A 27,572-nucleotide genomic window follows, 5' to 3' on the forward strand; every position below is an offset into this window, starting at 1 on the left:
AGAATAGCAAAATATCAGGCAGAGAATTCAGTAAAATCCACTCTATGTCTCACATGCCAGGGCAATTAAATTCTAATAACAAATAACTTCCACTTTATCCGGTCCTGTCCATCAACCAAATTTGTTTAATCAAGTTAATGATTCTTGGATTTTCATTGACTCTGTCTATCTGTTGTATAGGATACTTTGACTATATCCCTAGTGACATTATCTTACTTTGAGTTGGCCATTACCCTGATTTCTCATCATCACAATAAATCGCAGCACTATGCTGTTAATACTAGCCTCAGTAGATAAAATCTTCACCTAAATAAGTTTCCTCAATCCTAAAAGGATTAATGTGCCAACAATTTTAAAAGGCATATGCACAACTCAGCAAATTCTATCATGATAAATACCTAAAAATAAATTTGGGGCAAAAAGGTAAGCCAGCATATCCTTCCTAGCAGACACGAGTCACTAAGGATTTACTATCATGCACTGAAAACCTAAGTCAATCACTCTGTCTCTAGCTAATGCAGAGCTAATATTAGAGATCTGATCTGGCCAGGTCTCAGATTTATTACATGCTGGTGGGCTCTCCATAGTTTGGACCTCCAAAGTTTATTATGACAAGACATTGGAACTTAATTCTTACTATTGGTTCCAGATCAGAGCATACTTTTTTTATCTGTGCACATTTCCATCTAGTATCATCATCCAATATAATAAAAACAGCCTCTAAAAGCAATATAGACCTCCAGATGCATAGCAATAGTTCTTGTTTTAAATGTTCTTTTTGGTGTTAGTCCTGAGGTTTGAAATCATGGCATGAGGGGCTAGGAAGGTGGCTCAGTGGTAGAGCACTTGCCTTGCATGCATAAGATCCTGGGTTCGATTCCTCAGCACCACATAAGCAAAAAGAAAAAAGCCGGAAGTGGCGCTGTGGCTCAAGTGGTAGAGGGCTAGCCTTGAGCTGAAGAGCTGAGGGACAGCGCCCAGGCCCAGAGTTCAGGCCCCACGACCTGACCCCCCCCCAAAAAAAATGAAATCATGGCATGAGCACTGTCCTTGAGCTTGTGTACTCAAAGCTTGAGTGGCAGTTTCACTTCCGGCTTCATAACGATACTTCTTAAAGACTTCATCTATGATTTTAAAATAAAAAATAAACAAGACTGCACCAGTGAACACTCTAGCAAACAAATATTGTGCTTTGTTCCTGAAAGCCAATAGTCCTTCAGACTAAGAAAAAGAAATTCTTTGAAATACACACTGAGGCGTGGAGAAGACATGAAAAACAAACCTGAATCACAATATCTAATTGACTAGTTACTTTCATTTTGTAAGTTTTCTTAAGATCAAAAAACTGGACTAAAAGTTAGACACTAATATAAACAAAGACTCACTAGTCTATCCAGTGTTAGCTAAGTTGCTTTTTTATATGCCTTACACAATTTTTAAATATTTAAATAATATAGAAGTTTCTCATCAAGTGTTGGGAGGATATGAAGAAAAGGGAACCCCCGCTGAAGAGAAGGTAAATTAGTACAGCCATTTTCAAAGGGAAAAAAAAATTTGACAGTTCCTCAAAAAGTTAAAAATAGACCTACCATACGACCAAGCAACCATACTACTGAGTAAATATCCAAAGGAAATGAAACAAGAATGTTGAAGAGATTCCTGACCTCATGTTTATTGTAGTAATATTCATAATAGCCAAAACATGTAATTAGCCAAGCTACCCATCAATAGATGAAAGAAAATGTGTGTACAACAAAGGACACAGTTACTAAACAAAAAGACAACCAAAAGACTGGGAAATCTTTACCAGCTACACAGCTGACAAGGGGCTAATATCCAAAACAGATGAACAGCTCAAGAATCTAACCTACCCCCCAAAAAAAATCATTAATAACCCAATCAATAACTAGGAAATGAGCTAAAGAGAGACTTCTCAGAAGAAGCAAAAAATGGCAATTGACATTTGAGGACACCCTCAACATCCATGGCCATAGGAAATGCAAATCAAAACAGCATTGAGATTCCATCTCACTCCAGTAAGATTAGCAAGCATCAAGAATTAAAACAATAACAAATAGTTTTTGTGGGGATGTGGAGAGAAAGGAACCCTATTTCACCGTTGGTTGGAATGTAAACTAGTAAAAATCACTCCAGATAGAGATTTGGAAATTCCTTAAAAGACTAAATACAGAACTACCCTATTATTCAGCAATACCATTTTAGCCAAGTTATGGAACCAGCCCAGATGCCCATCATGGATGACTGTATCAAAAAAAATATATGGTACATATGTGTGAATGTCTATGTGTGTATATATATATATATATATGTATATATGTATGCATATATAATGGAATTTAACTCATTCGGTAGAAAGAATAATTTAGCATTTGGAGGGAAACAGTTGGACCTACAAAAATCAGGTTAATTAGAATAAGCCAGACTGAGAAGCTAGCTCTAAAATACAAATATGTGGAAATTAGATCTAAAATACAAATATGCATCATAATAGATATAGGGCTCTATGGATTTACACACAAACTGGCTAAAGATGGGTATACTGAGGGGAGGAATCCAAAATGTCCTGTTTACAAAATGAATACCAACAAATGGAAATATATTTGGGGGCGGGGCAAAGGGGGTTTGCACATGAATAGAGGGAGGAAGGGTGAGCAAATGCAGGTAACAGCTAATGTACATAGAGTAAAAAATGAACTACATAACTGGGGGTAGAAAAGAGAGGGGGAAACTGGGAGATTACTATGGAAGGGATGACACTGACTGAAAAGCACTGTATTCATAATTTATGGAATTGTAACCCCTTTGTACAACTACATAATAATTTTAACTATAATAATAGAAAGAAAATGTGTACATAGTATTCTATATAACAAAACATTATTCAGTCCTTCAAAAGAACTAAATACTGGCATCTATGATATATGGATGAATGTATAAGATACTATGTTAATGAAACAAGACACATACTGGAAACAAATACATGATCTAACTCATATGTGAAGTCTAAAAGCATTGAAGCCATAGAAGAGAGAGTGGAATTGTGTTTACTAGAGGGAAAGAAAGATGTCACACGAAGGACATATAATTGAAAAGATGGGGAAATGCCTACACTAAGCAAACTAGGCATTGAGGGAAAAGAAAAGGGGAATAGTCAATATTTAAGAATAACTGGTGCCAGGAATTTATTACTTTGATGATGAAAATGCACTAATACTGATCATGGAATGGTGGTACAGTTTTGTGTTGTATTAAAACCGTTAGATTGTATTCTTTAAATGGGTGAATTGCATGATACATGAATTATATCTCAATAAAGTCATTTAAAAATTAAACCGATTTCACATTAAATCAAATTCCCAAAAGTCAGATATTATTTTGAAGGCAGCAGAAGAAAAATCATCTCACTACAATGAAACTATCAGCAGAATTCTCAGTAGAAACTTTGCAGGCCATGGATGATATATTGATGATATATTGAAAAGTACTGACATTCTACAAAAGTACCAATAGAGAATACTAGACCCAACTTGGGCCACATAGAATCCAGACCATTACCAGTTGATGGATGAGACTCCGTCTCAAAATAACAAAAAATGCACACACATATACATTTATCATTTCTACATTTTATATGAAACCTTAAGTTTTAGAAATATTTAAAACAGTATTTCAAAAATAAAAGTAGAATATTCTAACAGTTTGCCTAATTGTAATGGTACATAAACTGTACTTGTTAATTATTTAAATATAATTTTTTCAGTAAATTGATAGGCATTTGAAAATTGTTTCTAAATGGCCATGCAGACAAATAAACATGACATTGTCAATTTTTTCTTTTCTGTCTTATTTGAGCATCTGTTCCATTTTTAAAATATGTAGAAACTGCTAGTGCTTGATAAAGCATCTTGCTTTAATGAGACCCATATTATTAAACTGCTTTAGATTATTTCAGACACCTAAACATGTAGAAGATAAACAGAAAATATAAATGATAAAGAGTAAAAGAAAGTTTGACACAGGTGTTTCTATACTTTTTTCTGAAAAACACACAAACATCATTCACAGTAACATTAACACAAACTATACTGGCAAAATATAAAAAGTTGAACACAATGATATGATCCTATACTCTTACAGACTCAAAAGATTCTACCAGAAAACTCTGAGATCTCTTAAACAGTTCTGAAAGTAGCAGGATATAAACTGAACATCAAAAATCAGTACTTCTACATACCAATAACAAACAAAACATACTGAGAAAGAAATTAGAAAAATAATCATTGACAAGAGCTTCATTCACAACCAAGTGAAGTGAAAGACTCTACAATGAAAACTATAAAACACTGAAAAAAAGAACTCAAGAAGATATCAGAAGATGAAAAAACCTCCATGGTCATAGGTTATAAGAATTAATATTATGAAAATGTCCAGGCACTGGTTGCTTATACCTGTTATACTAATTATTCAGGAGGCTGTGATTTGAGATTCAAAGTCCATGAGATTCTTGTCTCCAATTAACCACCAAAAAAGCCAGAAGAAGAGCTATGTCTCAAGTGGTAGAGTGCTAGCCTTTTGAATACAAAAGCTCAGCAACAGTACCCAGGCCCTGAGTTCAAAACCCAGGATTAGTACAATTTTTTTTAAAAATCATGAAACACACAATAACCTCCCAAAAAATAAAATATTTAGGAATTAACCTAACCAAAGATGTAAAAGAACTATTTAATGAGAACTATAAAAAGTTAAAGAAAGAAATTGCAGAAGACACTAGGAAATGGAAAGACCTCCCATGCTCCTGGATAGGCCGACTTAATATAGTAAAGATGGTAATACTTCCAAAACTAATATACAAATTCAACGCAATTCCTATTAAAATCCCAATGACGTACATCACTGAAATACAGAAAACAGTCCAAAAATTCATATGGAACAACAAAAGACCTAGAATAGCCAAAACAATTCTAGGGGATAAAGACAATATGGGAGGGCTATCCATGCCGAACTTCAAACTCTACTACAGAGCTATAATAACAAAGACAGCATGGTACTGGCACAAAAACAGACCCGAAGACCAATGGAACAGAATAGAAGATCCAGAAATAAATCCACAGGCCTACAGCCAGCTGATATTCGACAAAGGAGCCAAAGACATACAATGGAAGAAATACAGCCTCTTCAACCGCTGGTGCTGGGAAAACTGGGCAGCCACATGCAGAAAACTAAAAGTGGACCCCAGCCTATCACCATGCACCAACATCAACTCAAAATGGATTAAAGACCTTAACATTAAACCTGAATCTCTGAAACTACTGCAGGACAGAGTAGGAGAGACACTTGAACTAATAGGCACAGGAAGGAACTTCCTGAACAGAGTCCCAGGGTCACAAGAAGTTGGAGAGAGACTCGACAAATGGGACTACCTTAAAATAAAAAGCTTCTGCACAGCTAAATCTATCGCAACTAAGCTAGAAAGACAACCAACTAATTGGGAAAAAATATTTACCAGCAATATATCAGACAAGGGGTTAACATCCTGTATATACAGGGAACTCAAGAAACTAATCCCTCCCAAACCTAACAAACCAATTACTAAATGGGCAAGGGAACTAAAGAGGGACTTCTCAAATGAAGAAATAAAAATGGCAAAGAAACACATGAGGAAATGTTCATCATCCCTGGTGGTGAAGGAAATGCAAATAAAGACAACCCTGAGATACCACCTTACCCCAGTCAGAATGTCCCACATCCACAAATCAGCCAACGACAAATGCTGGAGGGGATGTGGAAAAAGAGGAACCCTATTACACTGCTGGTGGGAATGTACACTTATACAACCACTTTGGAAAGCAGTCTGGAGGGTCCTTAGAAAGCTAAAGATTGACCTCCCTTACGACCCAGTCATACCACTTCTAGGCATCTACCCTGAACAACAGGAACCAATATACAAGGACACGTGCACCTCCATGTTTATTGCAGCACTGTTCGCAATAGCTAGGATATGGAAACAACCTAGATGCCCCACCACAGATGAATGGATCCAAAAATTGTGGTATCTATACACAATGAAATATTATGCAGCCATTAGAAATGACAAAATAATGGCATTTGCAGGGAAATGGATGGAGCTAGAAGGAATCATGTTGAGCGAGGTAAGCCAAGAACGAAGAGACAAACGGTACATGGTCTCCCTGATAAGTGATGCTAAATCCAAAATGTTAGGTGATATGACAAAACTAACAGGACTTAAGAAACAAAGAACTCCCACTCATCTGGTTGAACCACTACTAAATATCCCCATGCTGCTGATCACATATATGGTATATAACATGTGAGCACCGTTATATATTACAGACTGTGATAGACAATTTGCTCCAGGAAAGTTAGAATGAACTTGTGACTTTAAATGAGCATCATTATTCCACAATACTGTGAATTTCCGGAAATTATGTAACCACTTAATCACAATCAAAAAAAAAAAAAAAAGAACCTCGGGGAAGGGAGGAGATGGTAGGGGGAAAACAATGGAGGGGGTAACAATGTTCAAGAGGTAGTGTACTCATTACCTCACTCGTGTAACTGTAACCCTCTGTATAGTATCTTTACAATAAATTTAAAAATAGTACCAAAAAAAATCATGAAACAGCCACATTATTAAAATCAAGCTATCGATTCACCCAATCCCCATCAAAATTCTAATATCATCCTTCACAGAGCTAGAAAAACACTCATTTAATTTATATGGAAGCACAAAAAAAATCCCAAATAGGAAAAGCAATCCTAAGTAAAAGAGTAATGCTGAATCCCAGCACTGTGATGATTGAAGCAAGAGAATTATAAGTTCAAACACAACCGGGGCTACCATAGAAAGTTCCAGGACAGCCTGAGCTACATAGTGAAACTTTTTTAAAAACAAACAGAACAGGTTTTTTTGTTTGGTTGTTTTTTTTTGGTCAGTCATGGGGCTTGACCTCTGGGCTTGGGCGCTGTCCCTGTGCTCTTCAGCTCAAGGCGAGTACTCTACTGCTTGAGCCATAGCGCCACTTCCAGTTTTCAAGTGGTTTATTGGAGATAAAAATCTCAAGGACTTTCCTGCCCAGGCTGGCTTTGAACTGTGATCCTCAGATCTCAGCCTCCTGAGTAACTAAGATTACAGGCATGAGCCACCGGCGCCCAGCTAGAACAATTTTTTTTTAAATCAATAATACAAGAGATCACAACTGGAAGTGGCACTGTGGCTCAAGTGGTAGAGCCCTTGCCTTGAGCTGAAGAGCTGAGAGATAACACCCAAGCCCAGAGTTCAAGCCCCAAGACCGACAAAAAAAAGAAAAGAAAGAGATCACAACTGATTTGATATTATACTATTAAGATACAACAAGAAAAACACAACAATACTGGCACAAAACAGACATGTAACTGAAGGAATATAATATAAATGTATAAACTTAAATATCTACAGACTGATTGTCATCAAAGAAGTAAAAAACACATGTCAGAGCAGATTCAACTCCACAACTGGTTGGCCAATTGTATTATGTTCCCAACCATGTTGGAAAAATTGGAGATCCACTTGTAGGAGACAGATACTAGATATATTTCTATCTCATATTCTGTAAGAGATAGAAAACCACTGGAGGAAAACACTTTAATATATATGCACCAGCAACAACTTTCTAAAGATGACTCCACTAAAGAGGAAATAATAGCAAAAAAATTATAAATAAGAATCTGGGTGCTGGTAGCTCATTCCTGATAGCTTCTTAGGAGGCTGAGATATAAGGATCATGGTTCAAAGCCAGCCTGGGCAAAAAAGTTCATGAGACTCTAATCTCCAATTAACTACCAAAAAGCCAGCAGTGGAGCTATGGCTCAAATGGCAGAGTGTTGCCTTGAGCACAAAAGCTCAAGGACAGCACCTAATCCCTGAATTCAGGCCCGAGGAGCAGAGTGCATGCATGTGCATGCACACACACACACGCACGCACGCACACACATACACACACACACACACACAGAGAAAAGCAAATTCGGATAAATAGTATTGCATCAAACCATAAAGCTTTTGTACAGCAAAGAAAATAATTACCACAATGAAGAAACACACTCAGAATGGAAGAAAATCTGCCAGCTACTCTTTCAACAGAAGATTGCCAGACTATTCGAAGATATCAAAGAATTAAACACCAAAGAATAAATAACCCAATCAATAAATGAATTAATGGTTTTCAAAGAAAAGTACAAATGATCAATAAAAATGAAAAATACTCAGCATAATTAACCACTGGGAAAATTTAAATCAAAACTACATTGAAATTCCACATCAGTCATAATGGCTAACATCCAGGTAATACAAACAGCAAATATTAGTGAAGATGTGCAGTGAAAAGGAACACTTATAAACTGCCAGCAAATTAGGAAACTAACCTAGCTATTACTGAAATTAGTATACAGTTTCCTCTAAAACAGTAAAAATAAAAGCATCATATGATCCAGCTATACCAATTAGGTATAAACCTGAAGGAATGAATATAAGCTTGCCTACAATAAAAATGTCTGCACATGTATTGCCACTATACACAATAGCCAAGTTAGAGAATCAGCTAAGATTCCCATCAACAGATTAATAGACAAAGAAAATACGGTATACATACATATACATAGTGGAATATTATTTTCTGTAAAAAAGAACAAGCTAGCTGCTGGTGGCTCGCACCTCTAATTTTAGCTACTCAGAAAGCTGAGACCTGGAGGATTATGGTTCAAAGCCAAACTTGGCAGAAAAGTCTGCCAAAAGGTCCATTTCCAAAGCAGTCATCAAAATGATATGCTAGAGGTATGACCCAAGTAGTAGAGTGCCAACTGAACACACAAGAGGCTCTGAGTTCAAACCCTAGAACAAGAAAAAAAATTTTAATGAAATCATGTCATTTGCCAGGAAATAAATGGAACCAGAGATCATCATGTTAAGAGGAATAAACAGACTCCAAAAGATAAATGTCACATTTTTCCCCATTTGTAGAAGCTACATTTTAAAAAGGAAGGAAAAGAAGAGGAAGGAAGGGACGGATATGAAAAAATAGAAGCTAAAACAAGATTTGGTGAGAGGAAAAGGGTGAGTGGGAAGGGTAGAGGGATAAGAAAGTGAAATAAAGAATGAATATAATCAAAGGGCAATATAAATATTTATTTAAAATGAAATCTATTCTTTTGTAATAAAACCTATAATTTTGTATTATAAAATGTGTTAATGGGAAAATTACATTAACAGGTTGAGACACTGGGAAAGAACATCTTCACAGTCCTAAAGTAGGAAATAATCATCAAAAACAACCATATGAGTTAACCACTCTTTCTACTATAATCTTGTTTATTACCTTTATTTTAGAAAAGATAAAGTAAGGCTTACTATAATAAAATAAGTGGCTCCAAAACACAGAGACAGCAAACTGATAGAGCTTCAGGAATTGTGAGAGTTGAGTTTAAATGTCTAACCTTTCATAAAGTTGCATCCTACCTCAGTTTCTGTTAAGCTTTTTCCCACAGTTCACCATTGCATGGAAGTTGTCATGAGAAAAAAAAAACTTGATATGACACATTAAAAAGTGAACATAAGGGGATGGGAAGGTGGCTCAGTGGTAGAGCGCTTGCCTTGCATGCTTGAGGCCCTGGGTTAGATTCCTCAGCACCACATAAGCAGAAAAAAACAAAAGCCGGAAGTGGCGCTGTGGCTCAAGTGGTAGAGGGCTAGCCTTGAGCTGAAGAACTGAGGGACAGCACCCAGGTCTAGAGTTCAGGGCCCAAAACCAGAACTTCCCCCCCCAAAAAAAAGGTGAACATAAGGGCTGGGAATGTGGCTCAGTGGTAGAGTGCTCACCTAGCACGCATGAGTCCCTGGGTTTGATTCCTCAGTGCCACATACACAGGAAAAGCCAGAAGTGGGGCTGTGGCTCAAGTGGTACAGAGAGCACAGAGAGGCTCAGGGACAGTGCCCAGCCCTGAAGTTCAAGCCCAGGACTGGCCAAAAAAAAAATCTGAACATAAAGCTGAGCAAGTATTCAAGGCTTTGAGTTCAAGCTCTGATAACTATACACACACACACACACACACACACACACACACACACACACAGGTTCATTACAAAGCTCTTAACTCATAATGATTCTGTAATAACTGTAATACTCACTTATCCTTTATTTCCTAAAGGCTCTTCAAATTGTTATTTCCATAACTAAAGTCATTGTCTTTCCTCCCTGCCATGGTCAGGCTCCTCCATCTTACATAGGCTGACCTTGTCCCAAATATCCTCATTCAATGCCAAAATCTAGTTGTAATCCTTGATACCTCTAGTTTTTGGCCTCTTTATCCAACTACTTATCTCTCAAATCTCAACCTCACCATCCTATAAAGCCACTTACACATTCCCTATATCAGGAGTCCATAAACTTTCACCTGTCATTTTATAGTTATAGGAATTACATATGAGATAAAGAAATCTCATTTTCATTTATAGTTGAATAAAATGGTATTCAAATTAAAATAATTTGCTGCAAAAGCAAAATATAAAAATCTAGAAAAATATCTAATCAAAATTATGACCTATTTCTGCTCTCATGGAATTAGCCATACTACAATTATAAATATACTCCCCCATGTCTTAAACCTCCTATGAACGCTTTAACACTGAGAGTCATTTTCAGTCAGGTCTTATACATAACATTTCTGAATAATAAATTCAACCTATGTCCCTAACTTTGAGTCTATATGAAATAGAATATATTCATCATTCAGGAAAAGTTCAATCTCTAATCTGTTAGCATTTTTAATTAATTTATATGTAATAAATTGTATGTAATTAATTATATATAATTATACTGTACAACAATAAGTATGAAACATTCTTATGCACTTTTTTCTAATTCAACATTTCTGAATATTGAGTTATAAATATGATATTGATATAATATTCATGATATATAAAATGAGTATGATATTGATAATCATCAAATATAGATGTTTGTATGGTATCCTTGCTAAAGATTCCACTGTTATTAGTATTTCCATTAGGAATGCTTTTGAGTATAAGAAATTTAAAAAATCTTACTAGTGACAAACAAATTTGGGAAGGGAATATTTTTCTATCACTAGGAAAAGATTTCAGATAGCTTTAGTCGAGTGACTAAATTATGTCATAATTACTCCAATAATCTTCACCTCTCCTTCATCTTCATAAACAGCATATTAAATCAAGACATCACTTTTCCATTAAAAGATACTTTCAGTTACATCTTTTTCTTTCTATCACGACCTTATCCTCCAAAAAAAATTTTTATCTCATGTGTTAGAATTATATTTCACACCTGTTAGTAGGTGCCAGGGAGAGAGCTAGGTCAGTTTTATATTTTTCAAGTCTCTCTAATGAGCATTGCAAGAAAAAAAAGAAAATGAGAAAGTCTATTGGGACCACCATGAAGCAAAGTCTGTAACCATCTATTCTTAAAGCTAATCAACATTATTACATATGTATTTTTTGCATTTAACACACTTGCCTTCTTCCTGAAAGAGACAATCCCAAAGTCTCATTAGTTATAAAATCTACCTCCAAATCCAGGGTAACAAATCTTTCTGTCATTGAATGTACACTGTGGATCACTGTGAATAGCTGACCAATAAACCGAAAGATAAATTGTTCCCAACAAAACTCAATACACAAAAATGGAGACAAAATAGGGTAAATGCAAAAATACTATCATTCAGAAAGGGAAAATTGAAAAGTATACACTGGCAAATATATAACATGTTGTATCCCTATATGAATGACGGTTTAAGTTCCTTGTTTATCCCGTCTGACTACACCTGATCGGCCACTTAAAAGGTTCCCCCTTGGGCTGGGAAGGTGGCTCAGTGGTAGAGCTCTTGCCTTGCATGCTCAAAGCCCTGGGTTCGATTCCTCAGCACCACATAAGCAAAAAGAAAAAAGCCGGAAATGGCGCTGTGGCTCAAGTGGTAGAGCGCTAGCTTTGAGCTGAAGAGCTGAGGGACAGTTCAGGCCCCACGACCGGACCCAAAAAAAAAAGGTTCCCCCTTGACCACTGTTACTCATATCTCCTGGTTCTACTCTTTGTGAGGATAACCTTTGTTCATTATCTTCTTAGCTTTGTATGAACTGGTGTTAACATTACATTTCTTGGATATTTGTGGATTTCCTGTCTGCTTGCTAGTATATGCATCACATTACTAATATAATTACCTCTCAGAGGTTGAATAGTAAGAGATTATTTTAAATCAAGGCTTATAGTATCTTTAGCCACTAGAATATGGCATTTAAATTTAATATTTAATTTTTCAATACCTACTTGCTACTACAGTAACCTACTATATTGGATAATGAAAATACAAAACATTTTCATCACTATTGCAAGTTCTAGTAAACAGTTCTACATAAAGAATATCTTCATAAAAGTGCTGTTGAATTTTGTTTTGTGTTCTAAATGTACACAAAGAAGCACAGTTTTTATGTGGTCAAAAAATACTTTTGCACTGAGAATGTGGCTTAGTGGTAGAGTGCTAACCTAGCATGCATGTACCCCTGGATTTAATTCCTCAGTACCACATAAACAAAAAATAATAAAAGAAATTTTTTAAAAAGAAAGATATTTTTATCTTACCCTGTAATTCTTAAGTTTAATGCTTCTCTCATTTTTAAAATTTTACTTTTGAGATAATATACATTTGTAATATGATGGAGTTTCATTGTGATATTTCCACATTTGCACACAGTGTACTGTGAATACTTACAGCTTGTGCATGAAATTGACCTGTCATGTATCAAATTGACCTGTGTATCTTCAAAACTGCCTTAAAAATTTGTTGGGCAATTTTATAATTTAGATTCATAGATTTGAAAAAAGAAATTATCCTTATTTCTACTCAGAAATTTTATTTTCAACCCATGTTCAATGTTTGTTACTATATGTATCATAACCAACTGAACTGAGTAGTTGAAGACTTTGAAGGGAACTAAAGGCTCATCCTAGTTTAAAAACAAAAAAAAAAAAAAAAAGCATAGCTTAAAAAAAATCTCACCTAACAAATTTATTCTAGGTTTTATGTCAATTTAAAATGGGAAAAGTTGAAAAGGCTGAAGTTCAGCTTGACTCATCAAAGTATGAAGATTTTTTTTTTTTAGTCTGTATTTACAGAGACAGTCACCTCTCTCCAGAGCAGATCCAAATCCAAATCAGACTTCTCAAGCCAGATATGAACAGATTGAAAGCAAACCTGAAATCTAATTCTACCCACTTAGGTATTTTTAAATGATAAACATTTTATATAAAACATAAGAATATGAGATATTATTTACTAAATTCCCAAACACATTGCTGAGATGGAAACATTTTAATATTAAAAGTAAACAATAAAATACATGTCAGTAAATCCAAATTCAATGTTACTGTAACTATTACAAAGATGGATTTTATACTAAATAAGAAACATTGTTCTAAAAAATCTGCTAAGTACAGTGATGTATTTAGAGAAATATTATGATTAAAAGAATTCTTATAATGAAGAATGCTGTGCGATCTTGAAGAATACCAAATTCTAAAAAGATAAGCCTTATAAAAATCAAATACACAATTTTTACTTATATGCTTTTCAGTAAAATCGGCATGCTTAAATATGTCATACTGCTTATCATGCAATACAAATGTAACAAAATATTTAGATATAGTTAAATGTAAGGTAAAATTAGCAATAACAAAAATTATATTAGACAGAAAGGAAAAGACTCTAACCACTTTGTCCTCCTGGTGTGAAAATCCACGAAAGCAAGTTTTAAAAGACAGAAAAGACAAAACAAAAAAGAAATCATTAATTCCATTCTTTTTCTAATTTTTACGTATTTAATAATACTTTTCTGATAAAACAAAAATTCTGACAATATTTAAGTTACATTTTTACTGAAATCTAAAATTTCAGATTTTAAATTTAAAATTTTAGGATGGAATTTTTCCCATATATTTCATTCACTTCAAGCAAGCGCATCTTTGAACATGCTCAAATGCACAATTATCATAAAAGCAATTAAACATCCAAACATCAGAAAAAGAGAGTGAGCTCTTCACAAATAAAATCCTAATTAAACACCGAGCTCAAAGGAAAAACTTCTTAAATGTTTAGGAATAAAGCTCTTATGAACAAAGATAATAGAATCATTGCTTATCTCTTATTCTATCACAAGTAGACAAAACATAATTTTACATGAATTATGCATAATGCTTCTAATCTTTTACATTTCATTAAGACTTCTAAACACCACATAACAAAAAATCAATTGAATAAGTCACTAAATGTAAAATTTATTGATTATAATAGGCAAATGTAGATCCATTTCCCAATATTATAACGGTACAAAGTGATACAAGAGATATAATTTAGCTAAAGTACCTATTTAGATAAACTGAAAACTAAACTCTATTGGTACATTTTCATCTAAGTATAAAACCATAATAATAAAAGTATTAAAGCAACAATAATGAACTGATTTATTATAAGGATTTACATAAATTAAAATCAAAATTATGTCCTTTGGAGGTACCAATGTTTCTTAGAAATACAGGTGTCAGTAAGAGAATGGCAATAACACAAACCTATATTTAAATCTTTAAGCAACACCTGTACCTATATATCTTGTGCAGTTTGCCTAACTCTCTGTCTTTACATTCTCATCTACAAAACAGGGAATTAAATATTTATTTGATAGAGGCTACTGAAAATGGTGTACAATAACACATTTGCCTCAGAATAGTATCTGATACTTCATTCTATAACTGATCATCTAGATTATTAAAACATGGGAAATTGTATAGAAGGGACAGGAATGCATCCTCTATATTACTATGCTCTTAACTGCTTCCTATGTTACTAATGTTAAGACTACAGGTGATAAAAAGTCACTGTACACAGTCAAAGATACTGTTTTGCCTATCTTCTCTAATCCATGAAAGACACCTCTCTTTCACAATCCCACAATATTCTCTCAGCTCCCCCCTCTCTCCTTCCCTCCATTTTCTCTCTCTCTCTAGAAAAACAAATTCTCCTTCTATAGTTTAACTTTTTCATCTACAAGTTTGTTTTGTCAACTTTAAGCAAACAAGTGTCTCAGTAAGAAACATCACCAAGGAGCTGGATTTTTTTTAAGGGGCCAGGGGAAATTCCTTTGTACAATTACTTAAAGATAATAAAATAATTTAAAGATAATAAGAATACATTTTCTAAAAAATCTTCCCCAAGCTGGGGAATTCTAGGTACTCAGGAAGCTGAGATCTGAGGATCGCTGTTGGAAGCCAGCTAGGGCAAGAAAATCCATGAGACTATTATCTCCATTAAACTACTCAAAAACAAAAACAAAAAAAGCCAGAAGTGAGGCTGTGGCTCAAGTGGTAGAGCACTAGCCTTAAACAGAAGAAGCTCAGGGGCAGCATCCAGGCCCAGAGTTTAAGTCCCAGAACAGGGGGGAAAAAAGTCTGTCCCAAGCTAATATAGTCCATGGCATGACAAGTACAATATTCATTCAGTCGACATGACATGCTAAATATTCAGAAAGCAGTCAAGGGGAATTAAAGAGATGTAATCATTTAGTACAAATAAAAAAAATTTAAGTACATTAGAGATCTGTGTAACTAGTAGGGTACGAAAATGAGCTAATTTACCTGGTATACCCAAAAAAGAATCATAAGGAAAGTGATATTTAAGTCCAGAAAAATAAAAAAAGTGTTCATTAAGTAGTCAAGGAATGTAAGGATGTAGAGGCAAGAAGAGTTTTATATGAACTTACAGCAGCAAGAATAACAAAAATGTATAAGACAAAAGTATAATGTGATTGAAAAATCCAGAATGGAGGAGAACTCATGCCTTCCTAGAGTAAGAATGGAAATAAATCACAAGTGGAAAGTTCTTTATGTCACTAGAAACTTCAGTTACTTGAGAGATAATGTTCACTCAACAGGTTTTTTGAAACAGATAAAATAATCAGATTTGCATTTTACAAATATTAAGATGGCTATATATGTGATTTGGGAATCTAAGACTGGAGCAGTCCTCAATGGCAGGATACTACTAGCATTGACTCAGATGATAGAAAACAAGAGCTGGAAAATGAAGAGAGGAAGTGGCACTGGGGCTCAAAGTAATAGAGCGTTTGCCTTGAGAGAAAAAGTTCAGGGACAATACCCAAGCCCTGAGTTCAGTCCCATGATCAACAAAGAGAAAGAGAGAGAGAGAGAGAGAGAGAGAGAGAGAGAGAGAGAGAGAGAGAGAGAGAGTTCTTAAAAAGACAGCAGTTATTAGTTTACGTAAATGAAGAAGTGATCATTTACGTATTTTATTGTGGAGAGAGCCATAAGGAAACCTAAACTGATCACTGACTTTCTGAATTAAGTGGCATAATTTAGAACTATAGTACTCATTAAAAAGTTTACATTTTTAGGAGGAGTAACCTAGGGGCTATCCCAACAATTAAAAAAGTACATATGAGGTCTGTTTATAATATGTAAGATTCAACTCTATTCTAATATATTTACTAAAGGAGAAGTAAAAAGACAAGACTTCTAAAGTAGAATACAATGTCCTATTATTATGGACCCAAAATAATGTCAATAAAACGTTTTAAAATAGGTATTACTCATAAATACTTTTACTAAAAACTTTGTTACATCGGTCATTTTAAGTTTTTGCTAATATTTGAAGTTAAAGTACATTCATATAATGGAGTATTATTTTATTTGGCCCTAAATTAGGTTGTTTTTAGAAAAATGGAAAGAGCTAGAAGACAACATGTTATGTGAGACAAGACAAGCTCAGAAAGACAATTATCACGGATCTTCACGCATATGCTGAACCAGCACTTAGAAAAAAATTCTATGGCAAGACTATGAAAGGTGGATTGTTGGGGTGAACCAATAGGTAGGATAAGGGAAAAAGAAAAGGGTGACAAGAGGTGAATTTTATAGAAATACATTCTATTTGTATGGAAACAGCATAACGAAGGCCATCAACTATTATTTAAAAGGCGGGTGGTAGAGAGATTGGGTTTAGAAAGAGTAATATACATGGGGTGAATATGATCAAAGTACATTATTCATGTTGTAAATATCAGATACATAGGAAGCATGTACATGGTATTTACGGGCTCTTTGTATAATTAATATATGCTAATAATGATTTAAATGATTTTTTTGGAAAGGAAGTGGGTAAGACTTACCAGGTATAGCTTTTTTTTTTTTTTTTTTGTCCGGTCGTGGGGCCTTAACTCTGGGCCTGGGCGCTGTCCCTCAGCTCTTCAGATCAAGGCTAGCACTCTACCACTTGAGCCACAGCGCCACTTCCGACTTTTTTCTTTTTGCTTATGTGGTGCTGAGGAATCGAACCCAGGGCCTCAGGCATGCAAGGCAAGTGCTCTACTACTGAGCCACCTTCTCAGCCCCAGGTATAACATTTTAAAACAAATGAATTCATGTCTAATACCTGAGCCATTTTACATCTCTTACTTGCAAATATCAGTTCTGGCATACTGTAGCTTTAGTGCTAGCAAAATTCCTATCTATATAAACTTATATACTACTACTATGATTAAAAAGCATAAGATTACCCAATTCATTCTATTAAGCCAACATGACCCTAATGCCAAAACCAAAGAAAGACATTCTAAGGAAAGAAAAACAAAGACACTATACGTCTCATGAACCTAGCAGCAAAAATGTAAACAAAATTTTTATCACATCAAACTTACTCAAATATAAAATGAAGCTTTAGAATTCTAGGAATACAAAATTCAATGTACCTCAACATATTAGTAAAGCAAAAAAAACCATAACATTACTCCCAATGAATGAAAAGTTTTTGAGAAAAAATTAAAATTCTCAGACTGAATGCAACTCACATGGTAACATACTTGTCTAGCATACTACAGTCAATCTCCAGTACTAAAGTGAAGAAAACCCTCTCAATAAATCTGACCTAAATGGTGTTAATGAAGTTGACCATCAACATCATACTTGATTCTGAAAGACTGACTGCTTTCCTCTAGGATGAAAAACAATACAAGGACTTTAGCTTTCATCACTTCCATTTACATATTCTAGAGTTTCTACCCAATGCATTCATTCAAAAATAGTAATAGGAAAAAGGAATCATAACCAAGCAAGCCAAAATGAAAAGAGATTTATTATGGGGAAAACAAAATACTGAAAAAAAGAGCAATCACATAGGGAACTAATTCCCACAATTACATCCAAATGTTGTATATAAAAATATCAGCTTCCTATTTTAAACTGTACAAGTAAATATTTTGATGATAAAATACTAGCAAGGAAATAAAGGCAAATTCTAAAGAACTTACTAAAATGAACATTTTTTAAATACTGTTTTTTCCTAATTTCAGTGAATACTTTTTCTGTTGCATTGACATATTCACTAAAGTGTAGAGATAAACTAAAAATCTATAAGTATGAACAGATCTTTACCATGTTGTCTTTAAATTCTATCATTGAATGTTACTTCATCAATGTTAAAAGAAACACAAAGGGGGATATAGCTTCAGAGTATAGAATTATGAAACAGAACCTCAAATTGGAATAGTCCTCTTTCAAAAAGGAAAGAAAATGGGCCAAGGAAAAACAAATCTACAAGGCTCCTAAAAGTATAGTAGTAAGCCAGGCACCAGTGGCTCACACCTGTAATCACAGATACTCATGGGGCTGAGAGCTGAAGACCATGGTTCAAAACCAGCAGGGGCAAGAAAGTCCATGAGATTCTTATATACAATTAACCACCACAAATCTGGAGATAGAGCTTAGGCTCAAAGTGGTAGAGCACTAGGCTTGAGCACAAAGGCTCAAGGACAGTGCCCAGGCTCTAAGTTCAAGCCCCATGCCTAGCACAAATATATATTAGTAATGGAAAAAGCTATGTCAAACTCTGACAATAATCAGTTGTATGGCTTTAAGAATCTACTTTCCAGAAAATAGAAGGGAGGTTTTTTTTTTTTTTACTTTGTGGCTCTTTTCATCTTGATGTTAGTTTATATATCTTTGGGAAAGTAAGGGGAGGCACAGAAATGTAGGGACAAAGTGCCACAAATGCAGCACTAGACACTATGTTGAAAATGAACTATATAACTTGTGGGTAGGGATGAGAGGAAAAAACTGGGAGAGACAAGAAAAGGGGTGACATTCTCCAAAAAGAAATATACTCTTTACCTGGTGTATATAACTGTAACCTCTCTGTGCATCATCTTTATAATATTATAAAAACTTTTTTAAAGAATCAACTTCACTTGCTCTAAATGAGTTTTTCTTATATAATAAAGGAGTGAGATTAGTTTATCTCTAAGTCAATTTCATCATCTTTGAATGTCTAAGACCCTGTGATAAAAAACAAAAGCATGAGCTAACTGATATAAAATAGCAAAACAAATATATTTTAAAACCAATAAAGAATTTAAACAATTTTTATCTAAAATGAGGACAACAAAAGTTTTTGCTGTTTGGTTAATCTGAATAAATTTCAGGTAAGCACTTTTATTTTATTGACAATAAGCTTAACTGTAAGAGAATTGTCATGCTTTCACTTCTGTACCTTGTTTGAGCGTAATGACACACGACCTCCACAACGAGCACAGAACTTTGTTTGGCAATATGAACAGTTATGGCCACATCCATCTGCAAACTTTGTTTTGTGGCAGATACCACAAGTTGGGGCATCACCCTTCTGTTCTTGCTGTTGCTGTGATTCTTCTCCCATCTTTTTTACCTGTTCCTTATACATTTCAAACTGTTGATGCAATTTTCTGCAGAAAAAAACAGATGTTTAAATTGGTTTCCTAATCAAATAAATATCACTGCAATCTATTGATATGATTTTATAACCAGAAAATATATGGAATGAGAATTAAAAATAAAATTTTTGTTTTGATTACAGAATACAACTTGCATGGAGATATTTCTCTAAATAGAAATTCTAAAATTCCTTCCTATTATTTGTATCATATTAAATATATGATACAGGGCTGGGAAGGTGGCTCAGTGGTAGAGCGCTTGCCTTGCATGCCTGAGGCCCTGGGTTCGATTCCTCAGCCCCACATAAGCAAAAAGAAAAAAGCCAGAAGTGGCTCTATGGCTCAAGTGGTAGAGCGCTTAAGCTGAAGAGCTGAGGTACAGTGCCCAGGCCCAAAGTTCAGGCCCCACGACCAGACCCAAAAAATAGATAAATAAATAAATATATGATACAATATTTAATATATTTAATATATGATCTAATATATGATCTGACATATTTAATATATGATCTAAAATATTTATAGTAATATGTTTAAACATCCCAAAATATAGCAAGCGAATGTGATTTACACAGTGAAACTAAAAACCTATGAACATCAAATCAATGGGATGTAGTCTCAACTGGAATGATCTAAAGAATCTAAACAGATCCTAAAGAGGTCAACAAACACAAAATGAGTGCTCTCACTAACTGTTTAAATGTGTGTAGCAGTCTGGACATAGTTTGGCTATAACATTCTAAAATATTAATAGCCTAACAAATAGGGCTGTATAGAATAAAAAATAAAACTAGATTTTACTTTAAAATTAAAACAAAAAGTAAATGTCTCCAAGGAGAAATCAGACACACTGTTTTACATTTGGCAATAACAGAAAGAAATAATTGCTATTATGACAACTTAAGAAAAATCAGTTAAAATTTTAATAAATTTTTAAATGGGTTAACACAAACAGTTTGGAATAGCTTAAGAACCCAAACTCAAAGGAAAGTCACATAAATAAGCATTTTCCCCTAGACCTCCATTGGATGTTTATAAAGAAGACTGATGTCAAGACATGAAACATAGAGCCCTTTTACTTAAGTGTATTGTGCAAGCATGCAAAAAGACTTGTAACTCCTGAGGGACAGGCACAATTCCCCAAACTTTCTCTCGTTAAAAATAAAAAAAAATATGATAATAAGCTGGACACCGGTGGCTCATGCCTATAATCCTAGCTATTCGGGAGGCTAAGATTTGAGGATCAAGGTTCAAAGCCAGCTCCAGCAGGAGAGTCCAGAAGACTCTTATCTTCAATAAAACACTCAGAAAACCAGAAATGGCACTCTGGTTCAAGTGGTAGAGCACTAGCCTTGAGCTGAAGAGCTGAGGGACAGGGCCTAGGCCCAGAGTTCAAGTCCCAGAACCAACAACAATAAATAAATAAAATGAAACTTTAAGCCATGAGAAAGTAAACTCTATCATCTCCAGCACAGAGGCAAAGAGCCACTGATGCTATGAAAAAGTTTTTCAAAAACCATCTGCATAGGCAGGCTCCAGTGGCTCACGCCTGTCATCCTAGCTACTCAGGAGGCTGAGATCTGAGGATCGAGGCTCAAAAGCCACCCTGGGCAGGAAAGTCTGTGAGACTGGTATCTCCAATAAATGACCAAAAAACCTGAAGTGTCACTGTGGCTCAAGTGGTAGAGTGCTCACCTTGAGCTAAAGAGCCTGAGAGACAGCGCCCAGGCCCAGAATTCAAGCCCTACAACCAACAAAAAAAAAAAAAAAAAAAAACCTTTGCAGAAAACTCAAAGTGGCACTGTGGCTCAAAGTTGTGGAGCACTAGTCTTGAGCAAAAGAGCTCAGGAACAGAGCCCTGGCCCTGAGATCAAGCCCCACAACCAAATAAAACAGAACAAAACAAAAACAAAAACAACCTTCTGCCCATGAAGCAGTAAGCTATCCAGAATGGTACACAAATACAAATCAGAGCCTTGTGCCCACAAACTAACTTAAAATGCAAGGCAAATTTGCTTCTATAGTAAGGGAAGACTCTGAACTCAGCCAGTCTCATCTCCAAGGCCAGGTAGCCAGGTTCTGTAAAAATATAGACGGTAGAAAAACCTAGGAACATCTTTCCCCAATCACCAGAAAAACATCACATAATAACCACCGTAATTACAGGGCAACATACCTTCTCTGTGGTACAGGTATGTAGGAATGGCTAAAAGGGCATAAAAGTACTTGATACTCCAGCATACATACTAAAGCACAAGGTAAAAACAGACCATTGCTTTGGAAAAGTTTTACAATCGGGGCTGGGCAGGTGGCTCAATAATAGAGTGCTTGCCTTGCATGCATAAGGCCCTGGGTATGATTCCTCAGCACCATATAAGCAGAAAAAAACCGGAAGTGGTGCTGTGGCTCAAGTGGTAGAGCACTATCCTTGAGCTGAAAAGCTGGGGACAGTGCTCAGGCCCAGAGTTCAGGCCCTAGGACCAACCAAAAAAAAAAAAAAAAGAAAAGATAAAATGATTGCCACAACAAAATCCAAACCTTTTTGAATTCTTGATTGATGATTCACTATCCAATACCAACAATCCCACATCCACAACAAGGAATAAATATAACACAAAACCATAAGACAAAGGAGAAAATCAAGAGCTAAACAATCCATCCTCAAAAGGTAGAAAATTCAACACACTTAAATTTGAAATGATATGAATGTTAGGATAGATTATAACAGGAAAACTTTAAAATTGTTAAAATTGCTAAGAATAGGTAGAAAAAGGTGAACATGAATGAATAAGAGAATTACAACAGAAAAATGAACTGTAAAAATAAATAATCAAATGGAATTTTTGGTATCAAAAGATGAAGAGTTCCTTTAATGGGCTCATAAATAGATGAAAACATGCAATGAAAGAATCAATAAACTTGAAATTTTAGTTAATAAAAATTATCAAAACTGAAAACAGAAAGATGAATAAAAAGAGTGGGGAAACAACAACTGAAAATCCACGTGTTAACCTGGTACGTGAAAACAGAATCCCAGAAAAACAGAAGGGAAAACATTTGAAGATATAATGACCAAGAATTTTCCTAAATTAATTATATCAAAAATAAAAAGGGTGGTTGTGGTGGTGGAAGAGGAGGAGGAGGAAGAGAAGGCAGCCATGGCTGGGAAGGTGGCTCAGTGGTAGAGCGCTTGCCTTGAATGCCTGAGGCCCTGGGTTCGATTCCTCAGCACCACATAAACAAAAAAAAAAGCCGGAAGTGGCGCTGTGGCTCAAGCGGTAGAGCGCTAGCCTTGAGCTGAAGAGCTGAGGGACAGCGCCCAGGCCCAGAGTTCATGCCCCACGATCGGACCCAAAAAAAAGAGAAGGCAGCCAGAGAAAACAGAAGAAAGGAATTTGTTTTAATTAAAGCTGAAATCAATAAAAATCAACCAGGCTGAAATTTGCAGTTCTAGGCAAGCCCAGAAAAAATGACTCACAAGACCTCATCTCAACAGAAAAGGTTTGACATGGTGGCATGGACTCCTCATCTCAGCTACAATGGGGAATATAAACATCTTGGCCCCACATATAAAGTCAAACCCTATGTCAAAATATGACAAAAGCACAAAAGGGCTCAAGTGGAAATGTTTTTCTTCCAAACATGAGGCTCTGAGTTAAAACCTCAGAACTGACAAGAAGAAGAAAAAGAGGAGGGGGGGTGGCAGAGGAGGAAGAAGAAGGAAGGGGGAAGGGAAGGGAAGGGAAAGGAAAGGAAAAGGAGGAAAGGGGATAAAGGGAGGGGAGAGGAGGGAAGGGAAAGGAAGAGAGGGGAGGGAAAAGGAAAGGGGAAAGGAGAAAGGGAAGGGGGAAGGGAAAGGGAAAGGAAAAGGAAAGGAAGGGAAGGGAAAGGGAGAAGAAGGGAGGGAAAAGGAGGAGGCCGAGGGAGGAGAGGGGAGGTAGAGGAGAAAGGAGAGACAGACAGACAGACAGACAAACTGTTGCTGACTCTTTGAAAACAACCATATACATGACATAAGCAAAATTAGAGGAATAAGACTTGCCACTGCTAGCCCCCCAACAAAAACTTGAATGTAAGCAACTATCTAAATGTGAAAATTCCTTCACAAAAACTAAAAAAATGTAGGTAAAAGATACAGCTTCTGAATGTAACAAAGAAATAAGAAAAGACATACTGAAAAAGGTCACCTCTCGACCATTTCAAAGAAGAATGGAAAGAAACAACTTCTGCTGTGGAAAGAAGAGGGAACTGAGTAGCAGACCCCAAAACCTAGTCCACCCCAGGAAAACACAGCTCTGACTCCATGACTCTGGCCTCCAGGCCAGTGCTTTCAGCCTGAGCATCCATGCCTGAAGAGGTATCAGATCCCGAACTTTAGACTTCAAGACTGTTCAGCCATTTCTTTTTTAAAAATTTTATTTATATTTTATTATGAAAATACTGTACAGAGGGGTTACAATTACATGGGCAAGATAATGAGTACATTTCTAAATGCTTTTGACTCAGAAGCCCCAAGCTTCCGGTCCGTCTCAATAGTAGGCCAGCACCCAAGTCTAGGGCTTCAGCCAGCCAGAATGGTCCCAGCCCTAGGCTGGTCCCCACATCCTGACTCCAAGCTAATATACATTGAGCTTCCAGGTCCATCCCAATTCCAGATTTGATTATGTAGTTTGACTCCATACCTGTCTAACATACTTGTTCTCTAAGCCCATCCCATCATCAGGCTGTTCCTAGTAGTCTCAGCTCCAGACTCTCCCCAAGACCAAACTAGTTTCCACCTTACATCCATAATCATCCGATTCTAGATCAGCCTCTATGAGAATAGTTTCCAGTACTGTCTAGCACCAGACTACTACTCCCTTTGACCCCAGATTCCAGGCTGCACTAAGTGTCAGAATCAATCTCAGTAGCCTCCCCTGGGCTTGTAAAATAAATTGAACTCAATGAAGAATTTAGTAGAGAACATCAATAGTGATATAACCAAGCAAAATATGGAATGTGAGAACTCAAAGACAAGTTTTTTGCTTTTTTGGTTTTGGGGGTTTTTTTGGTCATTGGTCATGGGGCTTGAAACTCTGGGCCTGAGAGTTGTCTCTGAGTTCTTCAGCTGAAGGCTAGCACTCTACCACTTGAGCCAAGGCACCACTTCCGGAAGACAAGTTATTTTAAAATACACAGACCAAAAAGAATGAAAAGGAATAAAGAGGGGTTATAGGATTTATGGGATAATATCTAAAGAGGAAATTTTAGAGTTACAGGAATCCAAGCAGAAAAAGAAAAAATATTTTTAAAAGCTTTAAGAAGCAAAAGCAGAAATTTTCCAAATCTAGGGAAAAATGTAAGTATAAAAGGTCTCCAATCAGCTTAATCTAAGCAAGATTATACTAATACATATGATCAAACTATCCAAAATCCAAGACAAAGAGAGGATCCTCTAAGTAGTAAGTAATTAAATCATATATACAACAGTCCCAATCAGGTTAACAGCAGATATCTCAGCAGAAACTCACAGGTACTAGGTAGCAGTGGCTCACACCTGTATTCCTAGCTACTCAGGAGGCTGAGATCTGACGATCACAACACAAAGCCAGCTCAAGCAGAAAATTCCATGAAACTCTTATCTTCAATTAACCACTAAAAAGCCAGAAGTGGCTTCAGCCAAAAAAGTTAAGAGATAGTGCTTAGGCCAGGTTCAAGCTCCAGCACCAGCACAAGACGGAGGAAGGAAGGGAAGGATGGAAAAAGGGAAGGGAGGAGAGAAAGATGAGAGAATCAAAAAACAAATGAAAAAAAACTACCAACCAAAAATAACTTACTCAGCAAAACCACTCTTTCAAAATCAAGGAGAAACAAATCCTTCACAAATAAAGCAAAATACTATCTTTTAGCTAGTTTATATTTCATTTTTCAGCTTTTATAGTTGTATAGTTAGATTTTTTAGTTGAGATTTCCCTTCATTTTTAGTTATTATAGTGATTCTTTTATTTGAGATCTCCTTTCATGTTTTAAAAGTTCTTATAGTAGTAGAGTTAGATTTTTGAGATTATTTTTTATGGGGGGTGCCCGTCCTAGGGCTTGAACTCAGAGTCTGGGCACTGTCCCTGAGCTTTTTTGCTCAAATCAGGTGCTCTACCACTTGAGCAATAGCTCCACTTCAGGCTTTTTTAGTAGTCAATCGGAAATAAGAGTCTCATGGACTTTCCTGCCTAGACTGGCTTTGCACCTCAATCCTCAGATCTCAGCCTACTGAAGAGCTAAGATTACAGGTATGAGCCACCAGCACCCAGCTGATCTCTTTTTCTGAGAAGGACATTTGTTGCTATTGAATATTCCACTTAGAATTGCTCTTTCTGCATTCCATAAGTTTTGGTACACTGTGCTTCCATTTTTGTCTCAAGAAATTTTTCAATTTCTTCTGGCTATTCAAGAGCATATGGTTTAATTTCACATATTTGCAACTTTTCCAACATTACTCATAATATTGATTTCCAGTTGTATATCTTATGATTGAAAAACCTACTTTGATATTCAGATTTTCATCTTCTTAAACTTGTTAAGACTTTTTTTGTGGCCTATCCTGGGGTATCCTGGACAATGTTATATGTGCACTTATGGAAAAATGTGTTATGTTATTGTATAGAACATTATGTATATTATATACCTATTTGATCTAAAATGTAGTTCAAGTCCTTTATTTCCTTATTGCTTTTATGTCTGGATGATCTATGTACTGATGACAGTGAGTAATAAAGCCTCTTACTTTTACTGTATTGTAACCTAACACAATCATATCTATTACTATTTCCTTCATATATTTTGGTACTCCACTGTTATATGCATATATATTTGTAATTGCTATGGCTTCTTTGTGATCTTATTCCATAGTCATAAATGACTTTATCTTTTGACATTGAATTACTTCATTACACCAGATCTGTCTGATAAGAAATAGGCCAAAGGGAGGTCTTCAAGCTGAAGTAAAAGGACTATAACTGGTAACACAAAACCTATGTAAATATAAAACTCACTGGCAAGACTAAGTACATAATCAAGTGAAGAATACAAAAATATTCATATATTGCACTTTGAAAATCACTTCAGACAGAAGTGGTACCATGTGAAGACCTAGGTAAATACTTTACCTCTAGAAGCTTTTGGTGATTTAAAACTCATTACTTCAGAAGTCATTCAGCTGAGCAGTATGTTTTTGGCTTCCAACTAGCTTTGTATAGAAGACACCTCTGACTGAAGCCACCTAATGAGTTAGAGACTATTCTCCAATATGTATTTCATCTTGTCCCGCAAAAGGAAGTTGCTTTACTCTTTTTCTCCTGGTACTCCGCAAAAGGAAGTTGCTTTACTCTTTTTCTCCTGGTACTCCAGGGGGGAAAAAGTAGCCTTTTGAGATTTTCCTCTGTTCTCTGAAGAAAATATACCTTTAGTATCCTATTAATTTGGAATTAGTTATTCCTTGGAGAAGAAACTAAAAAGATATGATTTGTAATACCTTCTAGTCACTAACTTTTCTTTAGATTTTTACAACCTAGAACATCCAGTGACCTATACATAACAGCAAACCACACATTAGAAAGGCAGATAACCTAAAATTTTTAACTACTCTTGAAGACTGTGATTCAAAGCCAGCCCAGCAGATAAATCCACTAGACTCAACCTCCAAAATAACCAGCAAAAAGCAGGCTACAAGTATAGCTCAAGTGGC

General features: G+C 35.7%; 1 protein-coding gene across 1 annotated transcript in view; it reads right to left on the reverse strand.

The window, feature by feature from the left end:
* Positions 1-27,572, reverse strand: part of LOC105982709 (regulating synaptic membrane exocytosis protein 2-like) — a 175,261-nt gene that overhangs the window by 16,993 nt on the left and 130,696 nt on the right. Inside the window, exons 3-4 of the mRNA XM_013012388.1 lie at positions 19,654-19,864; positions 13,812-13,823 (exon numbers count right to left, since the gene is read on the reverse strand). Coding sequence (XP_012867842.1) covers positions 13,812-13,823; positions 19,654-19,864 — 223 coding nt within the window. The remainder of the gene's footprint in view (positions 1-13,811; positions 13,824-19,653; positions 19,865-27,572) is intronic.

The sequence above is a fragment of the Dipodomys ordii genome, unplaced genomic scaffold (assembly GCF_000151885.1).
Source record: "Dipodomys ordii isolate 6190 unplaced genomic scaffold, Dord_2.0 Scaffold17, whole genome shotgun sequence".
NCBI classification, from domain to species: Eukaryota; Metazoa; Chordata; class Mammalia; order Rodentia; family Heteromyidae; genus Dipodomys; species Dipodomys ordii.